General features: G+C 48.9%; 1 protein-coding gene across 2 annotated transcripts; it reads left to right on the forward strand.

Moving 5' to 3' along the window:
• Nucleotides 1–34: 34 nt before the first annotated feature.
• Nucleotides 35–12893, forward strand: LOC108894315 (disabled homolog 2-interacting protein). Of its 2 annotated transcripts, XM_018692962.2 has the most exons (23): nucleotides 35–165; nucleotides 347–488; nucleotides 1219–1337; nucleotides 1545–1647; nucleotides 2313–2390; nucleotides 2822–2930; nucleotides 6267–6411; nucleotides 6496–6668; nucleotides 6774–7045; nucleotides 7120–7328; nucleotides 7605–7749; nucleotides 7846–7990; nucleotides 8102–8338; nucleotides 8476–8665; nucleotides 8903–9126; nucleotides 9264–9355; nucleotides 9450–9926; nucleotides 10007–10278; nucleotides 10508–10621; nucleotides 10697–10819; nucleotides 10927–11006; nucleotides 11274–11361; nucleotides 11837–12893. In XM_018692962.2, the coding sequence occupies exons 2-23, from the start codon at nucleotides 428–430 to the stop codon at nucleotides 12005–12007; spliced, it is 3627 nt and encodes a 1208-aa protein (XP_018548478.1). In that variant the 5' UTR covers nucleotides 35–165; nucleotides 347–427; the 3' UTR covers nucleotides 12008–12893. The 2 variants fall into 2 exon arrangements, with proteins under 2 accessions (XP_018548478.1, XP_050925436.1); XM_051069479.1 differs by lacking the exons at nucleotides 35–165; nucleotides 347–488; nucleotides 1219–1337; nucleotides 1545–1647; nucleotides 2313–2390 and having other exon boundaries at nucleotides 2743–3908.
• The last annotated feature ends 231 nt before the right edge of the window (nucleotides 12894–13124 follow it).

The following is a 13124-nucleotide window of genomic DNA, read 5'->3' on the forward strand; positions in this document are numbered from 1 at the left end:
ACAGGTGATAATCTGTTAATACAATTAAGGTGTTAAACGACATGTGAAGAACAATAACACATGGCAGTCAGATACTCAGGTGTTCAGGTACTGTCGTCCTGAGGGTCCCTGTAGACAGACAGACAGACAGATGAACTGACAATGTGACGAGTGACCAACAAACAGGTGAGACAAACTGCAGCTTTTACGGCTATGTAAGTTTACCTGTCTGTCTATTTATGACTTCCTGTCTTCGTGTCTCTGTGTTCGTCTTTCTTACTTCTCTCTCTCTCGCTCTCTCTCTCTTCACCTGTGTCACTGTTAAGGTGTCTTCTTACCTGTCTGTCTTTTGCTACCTGTCTGCCAGGTCTGTATGGAGACAAACAGGTAATTGATATCCCAGAATGCTGTTCTTCTCTCTGCCTGCCGCATAAAGGATCCTGTCACCATGGAGGAGCTGGTAAAACACCTGTCCAGGTGTCAGCACCTGGGCTGGATGAATGTGATTGGTGAGTTGGTGATTTACACCTGGATCAGCTGTTAGGTGACAGACAGAGGACCCAACAGACAGCTATGATGTTTACCTGTTCACCTGTAGCTCCGTCAAAACATCAAATTCAAAACAAGATGAAACAAAATGTCAGGGCCTTTAACCTGTCCACATCCTGACAGGTGAGTGGTTCAGGTCACAGGTTAAAAGGTAACAGGTGACAAGGTTTTTACAGACGAGGAGCTAGCACTGTTACTGTTTTCACTGTTACTATTAGCACTGTTGCTGTTAGCACTGTTACTGTTACTATTAGCACTGTTACTGTTAGCACTGTTAGCAGTGTTACTGTTAGCACTGTTACTATTAGCACTGTTAGCACTGTTGCTGTTAGCACTGTTACTGTTTTCACTGTTACTATTAACACTGTTACTGTTAGCACTGTTACTATTAGCACTGTTAGCACTGTTACTGTTACTATTAGCACTGTTACTGTTAGCACTGTTACTATTAGCACTGTTAGCAGTGTTACTGTTAGCACTGTTACTATTAGCACTGTTAGCACTGTTGCTGTTAGCACTGTTACTGTTTTCACTGTTACTATTAACACTGTTACTGTTAGCACTGTTACTATTAGCACTGTTAGCACTGTTACTGTTACTATTAGCACTGTTACTGTTAGCACTGTTACTATTAGCACTCTTAGCACTGTTACTGTGCTGTCATGTGACCGTGTTGTGACCGTGTCACAGAGTTGAAGAGCGCCTCCATCCATTGGCTGTCGTGTGGTCGGAGGGCGGAGCCTGACATCTGGAGTAAGATGTTTTGTATCCTGTCAGATTCACAGCTGCTGCTGCTCAACGACCTGGAGGTAACAACTTTGACCCCCCCCCCCCCCCCCATGGTTCCCACATATCTAATGTTCTTCACAATAAAAACCTGGTTATAAAGGGAAGAAAATACTTAATGTGAAAACAGTAAATTCTGACTCTGACACATACTGTGGTTACATCACTGTTACAAGTTCACCTCCCCTCTCCCCTTCCTCCTCCTCCTCCCCCTCCTTCTCCTTCTTTAGGTTCATCCTCTCCTCCTGGCAGAGAGGGCAGAGACTTGTACTGTCTGGTTGCTAAGATACACTCTCCATGTGACATCCGCTCCTCCTTGCCCCGCCCACAAAGGTGAGGAAGACGAGACGGCAGACGAAGAGGAAGACAGTCGGGTAGAGACAGACAGACAGATGGGTAGAGAGTAGAGACAGACAGACAGACAGACAGACAGGTGTGGACAGGTGTAGACAGACGGATGCAGACAATGGAGGTGGAGCCTGATGCTGAGTTCGAGGACCTGTGTGGTGAGAAACTCTGTTATTTTCAGCGTTTGTTTGTTTGCTGAGGGATTAGCTCGTCTGCTAATCTGACATGTCACAATATTAATCTGATAATCTGATATCTGAGGTCAGTCACCACGGCAACGTGACAACCACTGCTCTGCTCTGTTCACTGTAACCAAACCTACCATAACCAGCATCACCTGCTGACCCAGCTGAAGGTCAGAGGTCACAGTCAACTGTGTCACCTGGAAAATGGTGAGACAGTCCAAGTTCAGATCCAGGTCCAGGTTCAGATCCAGGATCAGGTTCAGGTTCAGGTCCAGACACATCAGAGTCTGTTTTTATGATTCAAAATAAACTTTATTAGTATTAAAACTAATCCACTGGCTGCTGCTAGTTGCCATGGTAGCAGCTGTCACCACCAGTTACCACAGCAACAGCTGCACAGCCAAGATGGCCGACCACTGGTTAGAAACTACAAACACTCCCATGATGCACTCTGTCTGTTCCCAGGTGCTCCAGAGAGAGGGTTGCGTCGACAGAGCATGCCCAGTGGCTCCGCCGTGGACACACCCACGGCCAGAGTGACGGTGAGTGCACACACACACACCTCCTCACAGCTGCACTCAGCCTGTTGTTTCCATGGTAACAGGAGCTGAGCTGCCATCAGCTGTGGATCAGCTGATTGGCTCCCCCCCGCAAGTTAAACGGTCTCTCAGTGAAATGTACTCTGAGTATAACAGTAAAAGTACTCATTACATGGTGAAAAGTAATCAGATTACATCACTAGAAGCTGCTCTGGAGGAGGAGGCATCTGATCATCATTAATGTGAAACATCACGTGTTTGTGAATCCACCTGATTGGCTCATTGATACCTGCGTGATTGATCAGGTGTTCCTAATAAAGTGCTCAGTCAGTGAAGTGTCCATCAGTTTTAAATCTGAACAAACTATTGATCCACAGAGATCTATAACTGATCAGGTTTTCTATGACAAGGCCTCGACCTTTGACCTCCTCCTCAGGGTTTCCTCGCGGAGGTTGAAGCAGTCTCTCCGTCGGACTCGGTCTCAGCCTAAACTCTCTCGTCACAGCAGCCTAAAGATCGACCACATCAGCTCCTCTGACACCAGGTAACACAAACACACGTTATTGACAATTAATCAATACGTTTTCCAGAATCTCGCAGGTGTTGTTTCAGCCTGAAACCTGGAGGGGTCACCTGGGTGGTGCTCTGTTTAAGACTCCTGAGCTCATCATAGGACTACAGATTATCTGGGGTTGCATTCAGAGAGATTCCCCCCTGGTGGTCAGGTGATCAGACACACCTGGTAAATCCAGACAGGTGGTGAAGGTGAACTGAGCCAGGTTCAGAGCCTCTACTGCTGAGGCAGCTGGGGAGAGACCAGAGAAGGTTTAGTATTACCTGTCGACAGGTGTGAGGGACAAGCCTCAGGTGTTGGACAAGTCCTGGTTCTTGTAGATGAGGTAGTTCTGCATAAAGGTACGAGCAGGTAAATCTGGAAGGTTTTCTGTGGAACATGATTGACCTGTTACAGGTGATGACAGGTGTTCAGATGATCACACTCTCACCATGTGATCCTGCTGCTTTAATGTCCATCACGTATATTCTGTTTGTCTACAGGAGAGGGAGCAGAGAGGAGGGGGGGTTAATCCCTGTATATGAACCCTACACAGTGACAATGGGTGAGGAGGGGGAGTGGATTAAATAAGAAAGGAGAGAGGGAGAGTAACAGTGACAGATGAGGAGAGAGGAGATAGGAGAGGAGAGGAGGAAGGAGAGGAAGTAGGGCACCCTCACTGCAGGGGAGGGGCAACTACTGACAGAGACTGAGGTCGAGTCACATAGAGAGACAGAGAGACAGAGAGAGAGAGAGAGAGCTGAAGCCGTGTAGCATCAGTAGCAGCAAGCTAACAGACAGACAGACAGACAGAGAGAGAGTGAGACGGGTCTTCAGCCTTTCGTCAGCATCAGGATCAGCAGGTTCTCCATCTTCTTTCTCCTCCTCCTCCTGTTCACTGCTGAGGGAGAACATGGATCCATAACCCCCCCGCACCTCCTCCTCCTCAGCATTCACGCAGAATGCTCGGTGAGTATCCTGCACCGATTCTCTGCACGCATTAACTGCCTTTGTCCTCTGAGTGTCTGAATAGATAAATGGGCTGCAGTGAAATTCTGCTGTGTGTGTGTGTGTGTGTGTGTGTGTGTGTGTGTGTGTGTGTGTGTGTGTGTGTGTGTGTGTGTGTGTGTGTGTGTTGGGGGGGGGGCTGCACGGTGGCATCTTCTACCTGATTTGCATGATCATGCATGCTGCATTCGACTGTGTGTGTGTGTGTGTGTGTTAGGGTTAGCCTGGCTGCCAGCTAGCCTGATATGTTAGCATGTGGCTAGGCTAGACACATGCTGTTAGCCAACATGTTTAGCTAAATAAGGTTAAGCAACAACACACACACACTCACACATAGACAGACACACACACTAACACAGACATCCCTGAAGAATTAGCATGGTAAGCCGCTAACATTAAGCAGCTTGTTAAGATAAAGAGAGATAACGAGCTAACAGAGGAACGACAGAATCTCTGCCAGATCATCCTGTGTGTGTGTGTGCGTATGTTCAGGGGTCAGAGGTCACTGTCGACCTCCTGTTGTGACTGATGAAGAGGTTTCATATCGTACTGAAAATGTTCTTCAAAACTTCTTAATCATCATGGAGCTGAACCCAAAGATCCAGAAACTGAACCTGTGGAGAACCTGCAGGACGAAGGAGGTCGGTCCTGTGTCGGTTGTAGGAGACAGGTGTAGGAGAAATTAGTTCCTGTGGTGGCGTTAAAATGATATTTCTCCAGTGTGTGTTCTAACAAAGAATTAAACGTCCTCATCTGTAAAAAGCAGAACAGGTTCAGGTTGCGGGTCGTTAAGCTCCTGTGGAGGAGCAGAGTTAATATTGAGGTGGGACTCTGGGTAATTACCTGAAAGCTGAAGCAGAGCTCATCAAAACATGAGTTGGTGTTTTGGGGGAAATAAATGAAGTAAACAGGAGACAGGTCTGTGGAGTTATCTTGGAGAAACCTGGACCAGGACTCCCTGAGGACCAGTACTAATCCTTCTCAACTAAAACAACTAGAATAAATTACCTTCTGATAGACAGATCAACATCCTGAGTCCAAGAATTAATATTAATGCATCTGACCCAGACGTGGTCCCTGAACCAGTTGAGAAACTCTCTTGGATGAATCTTGTGTTTCCTAAACTACAGAGAGAAACTGAGGAGAAGACTGAACCTTTCTTTCAAAATTAAGCTTTATATCTGTGATCATCACATCATCACAGACGACCTGATTATCAGCTTCTTAACTCTGACATTACAACCGATGAAAATCCTGTTTCCTGCTCCAACTTCTCTGAGTCTCTCCTGTTTCCAGATGTTGCAGTCCTGAGTTTGTGATGTCTGAACAGATCTGAGTCCAAAAACTGTTCAGTCTTTCTGCTGCTTCACTGTGACGAGGAAGAGGAGAGGAAATGACTGCAGCTGATAAGTTACAGGTTTTAAACCAATGAACAAAGAGTTTGACATCAGTGGGTGCTAACATTAGCCAGCTAACCTAGCTAACATTAGCACCCTCTGGTAAAAGCAGGTCCCCCTGATATCAGCTCTGGGTTTCTCAGGGTGTTTCTTGTGATCCACATCTTCATGTTTCAGTTGTCAGTCTTTTTTGTGCTGCTCGGCTAAGGAAATAAAAGCTGGTCTTAGCTAGCTATCTTCACCCAGCTAACATTAAAACAGACACCCTTAGCTAACAATTTTCACTACTTCTGGGCAGCAGAGAAAGATAAATAAAAAGAATATCAGGGGTACCTGCTTCTACCAGTGGGTGCTAACATTAGCTAGGTTAGCTAGGTTTTTAGGTAAAAAATTGGAGGGGAAAGGAAAGCAGTAAAATGACTCTGCATAGTTTTTGGACTCAGATCTGTTCAGACAACACAGACACAGCACTGCAGCATCTGGAAAACAGGAGACTCAGAGAACTGCTGATTCCAGCTCTCCCTCTGACTCAGTCCTCGACACTTTCCCAAGATTCCAAACTGCAGCCTGTATGCCAAAGAAGGAAGAGAAAAGACAGACTGAGCTTCAGGCCTCACCAGTCATTCAGTGGCTAACGTTAGCTTGTTAGCCTGTTAGCCTGTGGTCATCACTTAGCGCCTGTTTTGCATTTTGACTGAAATACTTTTCTCAGGGTTTTTCATGATTTTGTTACTGTCACAATACAACATAGAAACAAGTAGATTTTTGGTTATTAAGAATTAAACACATGTAGCATCAAGATAATTATGCACAGCAGCTAATACTGGAAAAACTGGAACTACTGGAGTTTAGACGTGATTACTGGAGGACAGGTCAGTTCACTCATAATAACACTGTGTGTGCGTGTGTGTGTGTATGTCAGGTGTGTGATGCGGCGGCTGCGTTGTGGTAGCCAGGAGTCGTTGCTAAGCGCCGGCTGTGTGTCGTCTCTGGAGCTCAGGATGGACCAATCAGTGATCATCAAACCGGTTCACTCCTCCCTGCTGGGACAGGACTACTGCTTCGAGGTTGCACATAACACACGCTCTTTAAACACCACAGTCTGACCCTTGTGTTTCTGTGGTGATGACCTCTGATCGCGTGTCTCCTAGGTAACGACCTCGACAGGCACCAAGTGTTTCTCGTGTCGTTCAGCGGCAGAGAGAGATAAATGGATGGAGAACCTGCGACGAGCTGTTCATCCCAACAAAGACAACAGCAGGAGGCTGGAGAACGTCTTGACGGTGTGGGTCATCGAGGCCAAAGATCTACCCGCCAAGAAAAGGTAGGGGGCGCCATGTCCACAGTTCGTCTCAGTGCATGTTACTCTGACATGTACAGATAGATGGCGCTACACCTGGAATCTGTAACTGTAGTATTTGTACGACAGGTACTTCTGCGAGCTGTGTCTGGACGACAGTCTTTACGCCCGGACGTCGTGTAAACTGAAAACCGACAACATATTCTGGGGAGAACGGTTCGACTTCAGCAGCCTGCCCTCCATCAGTGCCGTCACCCTCCACCTCTACAAAGACACCGACAGGAAGAGGAAGAAGGACAAGAGCAGCTACGTCGGGTTGGTCAATATCCCTGTCGCCATGGTGACCGGCAGGCAGCTGGTGGAGAAGTGGTACTCAGTGAGCACGCCCAGTACAAGCCGAGGTACGTCAAACGTTTATAATCTGAGAGTTCACGGAGAGATACCACGTCAATAACAACCACCTGTCGTGTTTCAGGTAAGTCGTCGGTGCCAACGGTGCGGATCAAAGCTCGGTACCAGAGCATCGTCATCCTGCCAATGGAGCAGTACAAAGAGTTTGCAGAGTACATCAGCTCCAACTACCTGCTGCTCTGTAACACGCTGGAGGCTTCCATCAGTCTGAGGGCAAAGGAGGAGCTGGCTGCTGCGCTCGTCCACATCCTGCACAGCACCGGAAAGGCAAAGGTAACCTTACCTGACCACATCTGACCACACCTGACCTCACCTCGCTACACCTGACCTCACCTCACTACACCTGACCTCACCTGACCACACCTGACCACATCTGACCATACCTGACCTCACCTCACTACACCTGACCTCACCTGACCTCACCTGACCACACCTGACCACATCTGACCATACCTGGCCTCACCTCACTACACCTGACCTCACCTGACCACACCTGATGACATCTCACAGACCCCACCCTCACCCTTGACCTTTGATCTCTGACTGCAGGACTTCCTGACAGACCTGATGATGTCAGAGGTGGACCGTTGCCGTGACAACGACCAGCTGATCTTCAGAGAGAACACGCTGGCAACAAAAAGCATTGAGGAATACCTGAAGCTGATTGGACAGAAGTACCTGCAGGATGCCCTCGGTACTGGTTATTTATCTCTAACTGTGATCAGTCAGTTCAGATACTTGTACCTGCAGAACTGAGCAGGTAAACTCAGGTGTTCCTCTCTCTGTTCAGGTGAGTTCATCAAAGCTCTGTACGAGTCTGATGAGAACTGTGAGGTCGACCCATCTCGCTGTTCAACCTCTGACCTTGCAGAGCATCAGGCCAACCTGAGGATGTGCTGCGAACTTGCCTTCTGCAAGATCCTTGACTCATACAGGTATGCACACCTTTACAGGTACGCACACCTTGATGGATGCACATGCAGGTTGTTAAACACCTCACCATCATATTGTCATATTGATACCAGAATACAACATCGTCCAAACAGGGTCTTCCCCCGTGAGCTGAAGGAGGTGTTTGCATCATGGCGACAGGAGTGCAGTAATCGAGGGCGGCCGGACATCAGCGAGCGCCTCATCAGCGCCTCGTTGTTCCTGCGCTTCCTGTGTCCAGCTGTGATGTCACCGTCTCTGTTCGACCTGATGCAGGAATACCCCGACGAGCGCACGGCGAGAACTTTAACCCTCATCGCCAAAGTCATCCAGAACCTTGCCAACTTCAGCAAGTAAGTCTGTGCTTTTACTGTGAAGGAGCAGGGGGCCTTTTACTTTGATTATTATGAAGCACTTTTTAAGTATTGGTATGTGTAGCTCTCTACCTGTAACCTGAACATGTCACCTGTTGGTTTACATGTTCCTGCAGGTTCGGCACTAAGGAGGAGTACATGCTGTTTATGAATGACTTCGTGGAGCGGCAGTGGAGCAGCATGCAGCGTTTCCTGCAGGAGATCTCAAACCCAGACGGACTGAACCACACCGCCGGCTTCGATGGATACATCGACCTCGGCAGAGAGCTGTCGAGTCTGCACACCCTGCTGACTGAGCTCGACCAGGTAACATACCTGACCAGGTAACACACCTGACCAGGTGAGCTTGTCAGTTTGTGAGATGATCTTCTTCCTGTTTTGAAATTTGATTTAACTTATTCAAACTTTTATTCTGAAAACACAGACTAATGTCGGTCTACAGGTGTGTCTCAGGTGTAGAGTCAGACCTGGATCTGATGTGGATCAGACTCAGACAACACACCTGAAATGCAGACTAATTATTACCTGTCTCTCTCTCTCCAGTCGTCCCTGTCGAAGCTCGGTCCTCTCCCTCGGATCCTCAGAGACGTGTCGGCGGCGCTGGCTAACCCAGGGGGGGTGGCTAATCCCGTTTCGTCTCCGGAGCCTCAGAGGGTGGTCCCCCCCCCCCCACTGTCACCACCCCCAATGTCCCCACCCCTCTCTCCCCCCCTGGCCACCTGTAATCCCTCCATCGGCCTGCAGGGTGGCGTCGGACTGGATGGAGGGTTAGCATCCTGTGTTTCTGTTAGCATTAACATCAGTATTCATCCATCAAACAACAGGCAGGTTCTTACTGATCACTCACTAATCAATTGATCAATTATCTGTGTGTGTGTGTGTGTGTGTGTGTGTGTGTGTGTAGTTTGGTGGATTTTACCAGACTTCCGTCTCCGACTCCAGAAAACAAAGATCTGTTTTTCGTCACAAAAGGATCCAGTCTGCAGCCTGCATCAGGTGACCTTTAACCTCTGATCTTTATCCAGTCAGATCTCCTGATCTCACTCTGTGACCTCTGACCCCTCCTAACTGTTGATGTCACTTCCTGTAGGCCTACAGGGCTCTCCCGCTCCAAGCTCTTCCTACTCGGAGCCTAATGAAAACGAGGCGGGGTTTGAAATGACCAATGACGGCAGGAGGGAGGGGCCAGAGCTGACCAACGAGAGCCGCAGCCTGTCCCTGGTCGACCTGCAGGACTCCTCCCCTAGCGACGGCCTCGACGATAGCCAGTGGCAGCGCAGGACGGGGCTCCTGCCCCTCTCCTTCCAGAACCCAGTGTATCACATGACCACCACGTCTCCACGGCAACCACAGCAGCAGACGGATGCCACGCCCTCGGACGGTTCGGCGGGGTCGCAGGGAAACGCCGACGACAGGATCGCCATGGCAACCAAACCAGCGTTTCTTACCCAGATGTCTGTGGGGCTGGGAGGGGGGGAAAGGGGGGACAGGACATCAGCCATGTCGAGCAGCAGCAGTGGAGAAGAATATTCCAGACGAGCTCTGTCTCTGACCGAGACACTGACAGGTACGACTCGACAGGTACGACTCGAACATATAACCCTGCCCCCCTCACTAACATCTGCTGTTGTTGCTCCGCCCCCTCAGGTAGCTCTGCCCCCCCTCGTCAGAACTCCTCAGGCCCTCAGAGACGCATCGATCAGCCTCCTCCCCCCAATTCTGCCCCTCCAGGACCTCCTCGAGGCCGGACACCTCCCAGCATGCTCAGCGGCGGAGGCTCCGCCTACCCTCCCCGCCCCGCCTCTGGCAGCATGTTGTCATCTAGCCCCGATTGGCCGAGCAGTGGCCAGTCACGTCTCAGACAAACATCGTCATCATCTAAAGGAGACAGCCCCGAGAAACAGCGACCTGCTGCCAAGGTAACTGGGCTGTAACCGCGGCAACCGGGGTCATTCTACCCTCTAAGCAGCGGTCAGTGTTATAGTAAAACCAGGTGTTACTAGTAGTAACTAGTGAAGTAACAGACTAACATTAATGAAGCAGCAGAGTTCGTTGCTATGGTGACACCATCAGTGTGTGTGTATGTGTGTGTGTGTGTGTGTGTGTGTGTGTGTGTGTGTGTGTGTGTGTGTGTGTGTGTGTGTTCAGGCTCCCTCTCCCTGTGCGTTGGACCGGACGGCCGCCTGGCTGCTCAACATGAACTCTGGCTCCTCCTATGGCGAAACGGAGGATGATCGCCATGACGATGCCCTTGTTGAGAAGGTGAGAGACGCTGGTTCTACTGGTTCTAATGGTTCTACTGGGTCTGACTCTCTGTGTGTGTGTGTGTGTGTGTAGTACCAGCAGGAGATTGCGTTGCTGCAGGAGAAGCTGCGAGTGGCGGCGCTGCGTCAGGAGGAGTGTGAAGCTCGTCTAATGGTCCAGGATCAGCAGAACCAGCGGATGCTGCAGGAATACCAGGTCTGTAACACACCTGATCTATCTGACAGAGGAGGGCTGTGGCTCACCTGTAGTGCTGAGCATGATCACATGACACAGCTGGACCAGTGGGAGTGTTTGTGTTTCAGGCTCGGCTGGAGGACACAGAGAGCAGACTGAGGAGGCTGCAGGACGACAAAGACCTGCAGATGAACAGCATCATTAGCAGGTACACCTGTCGGTCTGTACACCTGTCTGTCTGCACACCTGTCTGTCTGCACACCTGTCTGTTTGTACCTCTGTCTGTCTGCACACCTGTCTGTCTGTGCACCTGTCTGTCTGTACACCTGAGTGTCTGTACCTCTGTCTGTACACCTGTCTGTCTGCACACCTTTCTGTCTGTACCTCTGTCTGTCTGCACACCTGCCTGTTTGTACACCTGTCTGTCTGCACACCTGTGTGTTGTAGTTACCAGTCTCACCTGTCACCTGTCCAGGTTGATGGCTGTGGAGGAGGAGCTGAAGAAGGATCACTCTGACATGCAGGCTGTGGTCGACTCCAAACAGAAGATCATAGAGGCACAGGTCTGTTTACCTGTTACCTGTTACCTGCTTACCTGACAGTCTGACTAAACAGCTGCAGCCTCTGTTCTTGATGTAATTTGTTTGTTAAACGCGACTGAATGTATTCTATTGATTAAATATTGATGTTAACAGACTATCATTTGATCAATAATCAGTTTAGTTTATTTTCTCTAGCAGGTATTTAAAAAGAAGAACTTTGATAATCCAGAGTCTCTCTAGTGTCATGTGTCTGTAGTTGTTGCTGTTTGCCTTTAGAGGGCAACACAGGTCTGTCCCAGCACCCACAGATGTTCCTGAGTGGACAGGTGTGTCCAGGTGCTGCTGGTGATGAGTTTAGAAACATCTTTAAAGATGAAATCTGCCTCTGTCAAAGACTCAAAACACTTTCCCTGTCTCTCACCTGTCTCTCTCCCACCTGACTATCTCTCACCTGTACCTCTCTTATCTGTCTGGCTCTCACCTGTCTCTCTCTCAGGAGAAGAGAATAGCGAGTCTCGACGCGGCGAACACTCGTCTGATGGCGGCTCTGACTCAGCTGAAAGAGCGTTACGCTGTGACATCACAGAGGAATGGTCTGTCACCTAGCAACACGTCGTCGCTGCAGATCACAGAGAACGGGGAGTTCCGCAACTCTGGCAACTGTTGAGCAACCTGCTGCTGGGCTCTGATTGGCTGTGATTGCAGGGAGGGGGAGGGGCTTATTGCATGTAAGAGGAGGCTGGAGGTGGAACTAATTCATGGACCAACCAAGCAACTCTGTTGTAGATTCCACAGACCTGTCAAACAACCTTCACCTCCCACAGAGACAGATCTGACCTCTGACCTGACTCTGCCCCTCACTTCCTGTTTTTGTTTTGCATGCTTCCTCTGAACATTTAACATCATATCCTGTTTCCTGTTGGTACTTCCTGTTCAGAGCTGGAAACCTCCAACAACCAAACTGACCATAAGGTTCTGCTCCACCCCCCCCACCCCCCACCCTTTTACCTGGATAACCTGCACCTGTTTACCTCGATCACCCTCACCTGGGTCACCCCCACCTGTTTACCTACACAGCTCCACCTGTATGTGGTTCTGGTGGAGTCAGACCAATCTCCCTGTATCTGACTCTGATTTAACCCGGTCATATCTGACGGTCTCTCTGATGTCACGGCGCCCCATTGCTTGATGGGAGCTCAGAGCTGTTGTGGATATTTATCACGTTTAGGTTCTTTATGTTTCGATTGTGATTTAGAGGAGCAGCCATGTTTCAGATCAGCCTGTGTACAGAGATGGGTTCTGTTAGCCTAGCTTAGCACAAAGACTGAAAGCAGAGGGAAACTGTTAGCCCAGCTCCATGTGAATAGAACAAACTTTATCAGACTATGTGGATCTGTTGGCCGCTCTGGGCTTCCGTAGCGTTGAACATTAGTTGATCAGGGGTCGTTGACCTCCAGAGAGTTAGACGTTAGTTTGTGTTGTTTCAGAGATTCTACAGATTTTAATGTAAACATCAGATTTTATTGTTAAACAGTAAAAACTCTTTAAATTGTGATGAATAGTTTGTGAACACACACACACACACACGTCTGCTGTCCTCTACTGAACTCTGTCCTTTCTGTTGACTGTGGCTTCGTCTCTGTTCTTCTGTATTTATGAATCTTTTCATTGTTTCTCTTCTTGTTATTTATCAACATCAGTATTTATAAACAGAGAAGCTCCAATAAACTATTACACTATCAAACTGTTAGCATGGTGATGAGGTGCAACAAGCAACACACTGT

This window comes from Lates calcarifer, unplaced genomic scaffold (genome assembly GCF_001640805.2).
Source record: "Lates calcarifer isolate ASB-BC8 unplaced genomic scaffold, TLL_Latcal_v3 scaffold_20_43, whole genome shotgun sequence".
Classification (NCBI taxonomy): domain Eukaryota; kingdom Metazoa; phylum Chordata; class Actinopteri; family Centropomidae; genus Lates; species Lates calcarifer.